The sequence below is a fragment of the Nicotiana tomentosiformis genome, chromosome 8 (assembly GCF_000390325.3).
Source record: "Nicotiana tomentosiformis chromosome 8, ASM39032v3, whole genome shotgun sequence".
Lineage (NCBI taxonomy): Eukaryota > Viridiplantae > Streptophyta > Magnoliopsida > Solanales > Solanaceae > Nicotiana > Nicotiana tomentosiformis.
In genome coordinates, this window is record NC_090819.1 from 3909821 (window position 1) to 3920741 (window position 10921).

General features: G+C 39.1%; 1 protein-coding gene across 1 annotated transcript; it reads left to right on the plus strand.

Annotated features, from left to right (window-relative positions):
- The first annotated feature begins 480 nt into the window (after positions 1 to 480).
- Positions 481 to 2976, plus strand: LOC104120727 (uncharacterized). The gene is made up of 5 exons (XM_070182190.1): positions 481 to 492; positions 558 to 1586; positions 1671 to 1801; positions 2221 to 2515; positions 2761 to 2976. Exons 1-5 carry the CDS (start codon positions 481 to 483, stop codon positions 2974 to 2976), a joined length of 1683 nt encoding a protein of 560 aa, XP_070038291.1.
- The last annotated feature ends 7945 nt before the right edge of the window (positions 2977 to 10921 follow it).

The window sequence follows — 10921 nt, forward strand, 5'->3', positions numbered from 1 at the left end:
TTTGTTTTTTTTTTAATTATAGAAAATAAGTGAATCAGAATTTTAATATTGGCTTTCATTTGTTCTTTTCTGCGTTGTTTATTGGAGGGTGGAGTTGGGACACGTTATTCCCTTGTTATTTTAATACTTTAATGTATGGTCTCCCATATCTATGGCTGCATCTATTAGTTTATTAATGTTGACTGACTTATTCAATGTGTGGCTGATTCTATTTTATTGACTTTACGCCTTTATGCCTTTATATGCATCTATTAGTTTATTAATTTTAACTGACTTTATTATACAATTTACTAACAATAGTCCTGCTGGATTTGGTCTTTCATCATGGTGGAGAGTGGGTCAAGAAACCACTCGTAGCATACTCAAAAAAAATTCTGTACATTAAGAAAGGTTTTGACTCTGACTTGCTATCCTATAATAATTCAGTGGATGAATATATTTCTAACTTGGGGTATATAGGAGTCCAATAACTAATAGTTAATGGTCCTTCTGGTACATGCTATGAAATAGAAGGTGATTATGGCATTAGGACTTTAGTGGACTTGGTGAACAACCAGTTTAATGTTATTAACAGATTTGATGTAGAGGAATATGAGCCAAGTATTAATGTACCTAATATAATCCATCACAATGAGCATGATGAACCTGATGAACTTGAAGCTGCCACTGATTGTGATGACAATGAATATGTTGTTTCTTCATACTATGATTGTGATAGACTAGAGAAACTTTTTAAACAAAAGAAGAGAGACATTAATGATAAATTGACTGACTATAAAGAGTTGGATAGGTCAATGACATTCAAAGATATTGTTGAAGCTAGGAAAGTGATAAATATGTATGCACTTGCAAATGGTTATGGGTTGGAGCAACTTAAAAGTGACCCAACTAGGCTTAGGTACATTTGTGAAGCTGGCTGCCCTTTTGTATGTCACATATCTAGGAATACTTCAGGGGGTGGGGCTGAATTCAGGACCTTACATTCTGAGCACACTTGTGAACCTGCATGTGAGAATCATAGAGTTAATTCCAAGACCATTGCTGAATACTTCAAGAGAAGGTTACAAGATGATCCCAAAATTAAGGTTAGAGAGATGAGGGCGAGCTTGAAGGCTACATTTAATGTAAATGTTAGTGAGTCAAAGTGTAAGAGGGCAAAAAGATTGATTTTAGAGAATCTGGAAGGCAGTTTTACCGATGAATATTATAAGTTGGTGGCATATGTTAATGAATTGAAGTTTAGTAATCATGGAAGTGATGTGGTAGTTAACTTATCAAAGGATGCCCTTGCTGAAGTCAATAGAAGGTTCCTAAGGATGTACATATGTTTTCATGCAATAAAGATGGGGTTTAAGAGTGGGTTGAGGCCCTTTATAGGGTTGGATGGAACTTTTTTGAAAGGGAAAGTTAAGGGTCAGCTTTTGGTGGCAGTTGGTCAAGACTCTGCAAACCACTTTTATCCATTAGCTTGGGCTATTGTGGATAAAGAAATAAAAGTCACATGGAAGTGGTTTTTAAGTCATCTACAAATGTCACTGGACCTTAAGATGGGTGAAGGAATCACTTTTATCTTAGATATGCAAAAGGTATGAACACTTTACTTCATTATTTTATTATTTTACCAATCTGTATTTATAGATTCTCATACTTCTTCTTTCCTTTATTTGCAGGGGCTGGGTGATTCAATCTCAGGAGTTCTTCCTGAGGCACACCACAAATTTTGTGTAAGACACATAGAAGCAAACTGGTGCAAGAGATGGGGTCTGGGGATACAAGAAATATCTGTAGTGGGCAGCTTGGAGTACCTATGAAGAGGACTTCCAAGATCAGCTGAAGAGTATGAGCTAAGTGGATGATGATGGTAAAGCTGCTGTTGAAGATCTGTTAAAGTATCCACCTACTTGCTGGAGTAGGGCATTCTTTGATATTACCTACAAGAACCAGTCAGTGGATAATAACCTGACTGGGTCCTTCACACAAGCCAATTATAAAGATGTTAGAGGAGATCAGAATCAAGGTTATGAATATGTTGAATGATAATGAAGCTGAAGTGATGGGGTGGGGAAGTGAATACAATCCCAAGACTCTAAATTTGTATAACCAATTCATGAGTATTGCACAAAAGTGTCATGTGAATGACAGTGCTGACCAAGGTTATGAAGTGACAGAAGGTAGTGATAGGCATATTGTCAATCTGGGAAAAAAATAATGTACTTGCAGGACATGTGACCTTTGTGGAATCCCATGTCCTCATGCAATCTGTGCCCTACGGTACAAGAAGGTTGATCCTTTAAGTGAGATTCACTGGTACCTTTTCAAAGAGGCATATCTCCAAACTTATTCTCATAAGTTACAACCTGTGAGAGGAGAAACATTCTCGAAGATAGAACCCTCACAGAATATGGAACCACATGAATTTGTAAGGCAGGCTGGCATACCAAAAGTAAAAAGAACAAGAAAGGCAAATGAGTCAACCAATAGGCAGGGGCAATGGTCTCAATCCAGAAAAGGGAGAGTAATGACATGTAATAACTGTTGAGAGCCTGGACATAATGCTAGGGGATGTGCCAAGGTAATCTATATCTTGAACAATAACTTTGAACTTCTATTTTATTCTGCCTTGTTCTAACATATAATTGTGTATGTTGATAATAACACTCTAAAGGAAAACAACCAATGGGTGGCAAAACAAGGGGAAAACTAAAAAAAAATAAAGAACTTTGGTTGATGATCCTGATGCTGAACAACCTACATCACCAGCTACTGCAGATATCCCAACTGAAGATGACTTCCATTTATCAGCACCCCAGCCAAGTCAAAACAGCCAATCCAACAACTTTGTATTTGCCAACCCCTACAGTTCAAAGGCAGCTTCCAACTAGCAATGATCCAGATTTTGAGATCCCTAACTTTGAACCTGAGCCTGACATAGCTATAAGACCAAAGAGCATCTCAGAAGCAAGGATTTATTGGTGATTCAAGCAAAGTGTACCAACTACAACTAGGCAAATTGGATTTGTTGGTGATTCAAGCGGTGCAAGTCGGCCTTCAAAGCTTACTTTCTCAGCAAAAGGCCTAACATGGCTGGGAAAATCTGCCATCACTGAAAATCAGTTGAACAAACAAAGGTTGAACAAGTTGCAAGTAAGAAATGGTAGTGGTCTTCTAGTGAGATTTTATGATGTAAATTTTTGGATGTGTTGTAATTACTGCCATGATAGTAAACTTTATATTTTGGTTGTGGTTCTTTAGTTGTGACTGTTGGATGCCATGATATAACTAGGTGTTGACATCTTTTGGGGGGTTATAATATGTATCCAGTTGTCTTATTAAACTCACTTTATGAATGTTGATAGTTGGTGAATGTTATGAATATTGACAATTGGTGTTCAGTTAATTATTGTCCATTTTGTTCCCTTTTCAATTTTAGTTTTCCAGTTATCTAGTTATCCATTTTTACGTCTGGAATATAAGTTTTTCAGTTTTACACTTGCTGCTGTCTTTTGTGTCAAATGAATTGGATTGGAAGCAATTAAATGACTTAGTTATTCAACATGCCATTTAGAACAATCAAATATGCAGTACATATACTAAGCAAGGGAAAGCAACTACTACTACTACACCAACATTATCATACAATAAGGGAAAAAACTGACCAAGAAATACTACTATAACATCATAATCAAATCTGTAGAACATGGCTAGAAAGCAACAAATTCTACTATAGAATTAAATACTACTACAACATGGCTTAATTGATCTAAAAGTCAGCTACACATATATAACTCAAAATCAACAACTTTGAATTTGCAAAAAAGTCACTTCATCATCGAGGCTGCAAAAAAACCAAGAAACAGTCCCTAAGAAATCATAAGCAGCATCCTTGTCTTTGCAAGTTTATCTTCCAACTTGATGATTTTATTCACTTCATATTGGTATATAGCCTTCATGGCAATTACTTCTTCATTCAATTTGTCCCTTTGCATCTTAATCTCATCCATCGACGATGTTACATCTTTAATATTAGTCCAATCATTTTGCGGGAAGATTTTATCTTCCCATTCCCAAAATCCACATGAACTAGGCTGCCAAACATAATTCAAAAAGAATATTTAGGTAATAATTACAAAACTCTAAACTTGTAGATTTCATAATTACAGTAAAGTTATAAAAAAAAACATAAAACTGAAAATAAACAACCTTAGGCCTCAGACATTTGTAAAATTTTCTTCCAGGGTTATATGGAGTAGACGAAGTGAAGTGGTTGGTTATAATGCCACAGCGACACCTAATCTGTGGTGAACAACTACCTTGCGACATTTATCAACCAAAGCTATGACGAGAATGAAGAAAAGAGAAATTTTGGGAAGATTTCAGTCGAACCCTAAGTTCTTAGCAATGGAGTGTCTTTTGGGGGAGAAGAAGAAGACGCTGGGTACGGGTCAAAATTTTGGGAGTGAAATAGGGTCAATCTAATTTGGGAGAAGAAATAGTCGTTGGGTTTAGGGCTTGTAACTTATTGGAAATCTGACTTGGCAACTGACTAGGAAAACAAAGAGGGGGTCAGCTGCCACATCGACGAGCCGTTAGGGTTAAGGGTAATTACATAAACTTTATTAACGGTAGGGTGGGGATTGAACATAAAGTGAAACGGGGGACGAACGTGCATTAATTCCAATAGTACAGGAGCAATAATGGCCCTTTTCCCTATTAAAAATGATATTCCTCTTATTTTCTGTTTCTTTTACTGCCGATTCTCTTCTTAATGGCATAATTTAGGTACCCTATTATGTTAATTTTAAAAAATAATTTTACTTGTATGATAAATTGTAGAAGAATTTAATTGGATTATTTTGCTAATTAGTTAATTCTCTGTTATTTGTTCTCAAATAAGAAAATACTTTGTTTTCTTGTTGATTCGAATGTCACGACCTAATTTTACCTATAGGTCGTGATGGCGCCCAACACTACAGCTAGGCAAGACAACTAATAAGTCAATCGTATATTGGTTAAACTTTTATTCCAAGAAAATAATAAAATACCAACTTCTACCAATGTGTGTGCCAAGACCCGGTGTCACAAGTGCATGAGCATCTAGTAGATTATACAAAACTCCAAATATATCTGGAATGAAATAGACAGAATATAAATATAAGAAGAGACACTGGTAGCTGCAGAACGGCTCAGAAAGACAGCTCACCACTATGCCTCGGGATGCCGTGGGTATGTGATGATAGGTCCTCCACTAGTACCTGTCTCAGATTCTGCACAAAAAGTGCAGCAAGTGTAGTATGAGTACGTAACAACGTGTACCCAGTAAGTATCAAGCCTAATCTCGAAGTGGTAGAGACGAGATGACCGACTTTGACACTCACTATGGGTCAATAACAATAACTGAAATAAAACTAGAATATTTAAATCAGCATGATTTACAGAATTTACAATAATTTATTTAATCAGCAGAGATAATCAAATTCCTTCAAATGAAACAATTCTCAATATATTAATTAAATTCCTTCAATTCAGAAAAATTTTAATTTATCAATTAAATCTCATTTATAGGAGTAACAGTTAATTCCATAAACAAGCAAGAATAATAATTTATTAAATTCCAAGGATTTTTTACTTTATTAATTAGCTTCACAAGCTGAAATAAATTATTAAAGTATCGTGTAATTATTATTATTAAGCACGATTTCTGCCGAGGACGTACGCCCGATTCAGAGTGTCGTGTACACTGCCGAGGGACGTGCGACGCGATCCATAGATGCATCTATCCTGCCGAGGCGTTCGGCCCGCTCCACAAGAAAGGAGGACATTTTCTTATGTGCCTCCGAAATGAGAGTATATTTATTATAAGGTAAATTCGGGAGGAGAACAATTTCTTTTAACAATTAATTGATTAAAACAGACAATCAAGCCTATGAGATTTCCATCCTTTAATATCTTTATCTAACAATTCACAATATATTCATATAGATATCAATTAATATAAATAAATCAAAGAATACAATTTACACAAGTAAGGCATGCTTTGGGTCCTAAATTACCCGAACTTTACCATTAATAGTAGCTACGCACGGACTCTCGTCACCTCGTGCGTTCGTAGCCCCCACAATTAACAATTAGTAACAATTATTTAATTTTAGTCACCTGTGAGGTAATTTATCCCTCACAAGATTAGACAAGAGACTTACCTCGTCTTGCTCCAATTTAATCCACAATTTTGCCTTTTCCACGATTATCCAACTCTGTCTGGCTCGAATCTAGCCAAAATAATTTGATACAATCACTAAAAATTATAGAAAATAATTCTATAAGGAAATACTACATTTTTAATAAAAATCCCAAAATTAATTAAAAATTCATCCCCACATCTCGGAATCCGGTGAAAATTATGAAATGTGACAACCCATTCAATTACGAGTCCAACCATACCAGTTTCACTCAAATCCAACTCCGAATCGATACTAAAATTTCAAAATTTTGTTTCTATGAGATTTCTAAACTTTTCCAAATTTCAATCTCAAAACACTAATTAAATTGTGAAAATAATGATATATTTATGTTCATAGACCAAATCCAAGTTAGAATCACTTACCCCAATATCTTTTCCTTGAAAATCTAACAAAAGTCGCCTCTGCTCAAGCTCAAGTTCGTCAAAAATGGCAAATGGGACGAATATCCTCTTTTTATAAAACTGCCCAGCAGCCTTCGGAACTGGTCCTCGAACTAGACCTCGATCGCGGTTTCAATCACAAGCTCGAGCCTGGACCTCAGTCATGGCCTCGATCAGGGCATCCAGGTTGGGCCTTCGATCATATCCTCAATCATGGCATCGAGCTTGAGCCTTCGATTGTGACCCTCAATCTTGGGTCTCGATCCTGGCCCTCGAGCCTTGCCTTCGATCATGGCCCTCGAGCTGGACCTTCGATCATGGCTTCGATACACAAGCTCGAGCTTGTGCCTCATCAACCCTGGGCTCGATAGCTGGGCTCGATATCTGGCTCGATATCTGGGCTCGATCACAACCCAGAATGTCCAACAGAAGAGGAAAAATTGCGGCAGCTTTTTAATTCCAATTTGTTATCCGTTAACCATCCGAAACTCACTCGAGACCCTCGGGACCTCAACCAAATATACCAATAAGTCCTAAAACATCATACGAACTTAGTCGAACCTCTAAATCACATCAAACAACGCTAAAACCATGAATCATATCCCAATTCAAGCTTAATGAAACTAAGAGTTTTCAACTTCTACATTCAATGTCGGAACCTATCAAATCAACTCCGATTGACCTAAAATTTTACACACAAGTCATAAATTACATAACGGAGCTATGAAAATTTTCGGAACTGGATTCTGACTCCGGTATCAAAAGGTCAACTCATCGGTCAAACTTCCAAACTTAAATTCTTGTTTTTAGCCATTTCAAGCCTAATTTAACTACGGACTTCCAAATAAAATTCCAAACACGCTCCTAACTCCAAAATCACCATACGGAGCTGTTGGAATCATCAAAATTCTATTCCGGGGTCCTTTTCTCAAAATATTGACTGAAGTCAAACTTAACACTTTAAGGCCAACTTAAGGAACCAAGTGTTCAGGTTTCACCTCAAACACTTCCAAATCCCGAACCAACCATCCCCGCAAGTCATAAATCATTACAAGCACCTACTGGAAGTTTTATTTTAGGGAATGAGGTTCTAAAAGTTAAAATGACCGGTTGGGTCATTATATTCTTCATCTCTTAAACAAACGTTCGTCCTCGAACGGGTTTAGAATTGTACCTGGAGTGCTGAATAAGTGTGGATATCTACTCTGCATGTCTTCCTCGGCCTCCCAAGTCGCTTCCCCGACTGGTTGGCCCCTCCACTGGACTTTTACTGCAGAAACCCTCTTGGACCTCAACTGGCGAACCTGTTTATCAACAATTGCAATTGGCTCCTCTTCATAACCTAAGCTATTATCTAGCTGAACTGTGCTGAAGTATAACACATGTGATAGGTCAGCATGATACTTCCGGAGCATAAATACGTGGAAAACCGGATGAACTCCCGATAGGTTGGGAGGCAATGCAAGCTCATAAGCAACCTCCCCAACTCGTTTCAACACCTCAAATGGGCCTATAAACCTTGGGCTCAACTTTCCCTTCTTCCCGAATCTCATAATTCCCTTACATCGACGAAACCTTCAAGAGAACTTTTTCACCTACCATAAATGATATATCACGTGCTTTCTGATCCGCGTAACTCTTTTGTATGGATTGTGCTATACGAAGTCGCTCCTGAATTAACTTTACCTTTTCCAAGGCATCCCTTACCAAATCAGTACCATATAACTTAGCCTCACCTGGCTCAAACCATCCGATAGGTGAACGACATCGCCGACTATATAAAGCCTCAAATGGAGCCATCTCGATGTTGGATTGGTAACTGTTATTATAAGCAAACTCGGCCAAAGGCAGGAAACGATCCCACTGACCTCCAAAGTCGATCACACATGCCCTGAGCATATCCTCCAGAATCTGACTTGTCCGCTCTGACTACCCGTCGGTGTGCGGATGAAAGGCTGTGCTGAGCTCTACACGGGTCCCCAACTCACTCTGTACTGCTCTCCAGAAATATGAAGTAAACTGAGGGCCTCTATCTGATATGAAGGAAATTGGCACACCGTGCAACCGAACTATCTCCTGAATATAAATCTGGGCTAACCTCTCTGAAGTATACGTAGTCACAACAGGAATAAAATGTGACGACTTGGTCAACCTGTCAACAATCACCCAAACTGCATCAAACTTCCTCAAGGTCTGCGGCAACCCAACTACAAAATCCATAGTAATTCGTTCCCATTTCCACTCTGGTATAGTCATCTGCTGAAGTAGGCCACCTGGCCTCTGGTGCTCATATTTAACTTGCTGGCAATTTAGACACCTAGATACATACTCAACTATGTCATTTTTCATTCGTCGCCACCAATGATGTTGCCTCAAGTCACGATACATCTTAGTAGCACCTGGATGAATAGATTACCAAGAACTGTGTGCCTCTTCCAGGATCTTTTTCCTCAGTCCATCCACATTAGGAACACATAGACGATCCTGGAGTCGCAAAACACCATCCGCTCTAATAGTAACTTCCTTGGCACCACCTCGTAGTACCGTTTCACGAAGAACCATCAAGTATGGGTCAATCATCGGACCATCGGAACTGAACACCCTTCTGGGTTAATTTGGTCAAAGGTGCTGCAATAGATGAAAAACCTTCCACGAACCGACGATAATAACCTGCTAAACCTAGAAAACTCCTGATCTCAGTTGCCGAAATGGGACAATGCCAATTCTGAACTGCCTCAATCTTTTTAGGATCAACTTTAATACCTTCGCTCGATACAATATGTCCCAAAAATGCAACAGACTCTAGCCAAAACTCACATTTAGAGAACTTAGCATATAGCTTTTGTTCCCGCAATGTCTGAAGCAGTACTCTCATATGATGCTCATGTTCCTCCTTACTGCACGAATAGATTAATATGTCATCAATGAAGACAATGACAAACGAATCAATATATGGCATGAATACCCTGTTCATCAGATCCATAAATGTTGTCGGGGTATTAGTTAAACCGAAGGACATCACCAGAAACTCATAATGACCATATCTAGTCCGAAAAGCAGTCTTCGGAACATCCGAATCTCGAATCTTCAACCGATGGTACCCCGACCTCAAGTCGATCTTAGAGAATACCCTAGCACCCTGCAACTGGTCAAATAGATCATCAATACGCGGCAACAGGTACTTGTTCTTAATAGTGACTTTGTTCAATTGGCGATAATCAATACACATCCGCATTGTTCCATCCTTCTTTTTCACAAATAATAATGGTGCACCCCAAGGCGATACACTCGGTCTGACAAACCCTTTGGCTAGTAACTCTTCAAGATGTTCTTTCAATTCTTTCGGAGCCATGCAATACAGTGGGATAGATATAGGCTGGGTATCTGAAGCCAAGTCAATACAGAAATCAATATCACGATTAGGTGGCATACCTGGAAGATCTGACGGAAATACATCGGGGAACTCCCGAGCTACAAGCACTGAATCAATAGCCTGAGTCTCTGCAGTAGTATCCCGAACATAGGCTAGATAAGCCAAACAACCCTTCTCAACCATGTGTTGAGCCTTTATAAAAGAAATAACTCGATGAAATGAAATAATAGGCGAACCCGTCCACTCCAGCTTAGGCAATGCTGGAATAGCTAAGGTAACAGCATTGGCATGACAATCTAGAATAGCATGATATGGAGACAACCAGTCCATGCCCAGAATAATTTCAAAATCGGTCATCTCAAGCAATAGGAGATCTGCTCTAGCATCGTAACTGCAGAATGTAATAATACAGGACCGGTAGATCCGGTTCACAACAACAGAATCGCCCACAAGAGTGGACACATAAACAGGAGTACTCAAGGACTCACGAGAAACACCCAGGAATGGAGCAAATAGAGATGACACATATGAATACGTAGATCCTGGATCAAATAATACTAAGGCATCTTTGCCACAAACAGAAATAATACATATAATCACGGCATCTGAGGCCTCTGCATCTGGTCTAGCCGGAAAAGCATAGAACCGAGCTGGAGCGCCAACTGGCTGGCCTCCGCCTGGCTGACCTCCACCCCTAGGACGGCCCCTACCCACCTGTCCTCCGCCTCTCGATGGTCGAACTACTGGTGGAGCAACTGGTCCGGTAAGCATAGGCTGCTGACCCTGCTGTACTAGTCTACCTCGAAGCCTGGGGAAAAACCTCCGCATGTGACTGGGATCCCCGCACTCGTAACAACTCTTCGGTGCGATAGGCTGCTGACTAAGTGTCTGGCCCTGGGGACCTGAATACCCACGGAAAGAACCCTGAA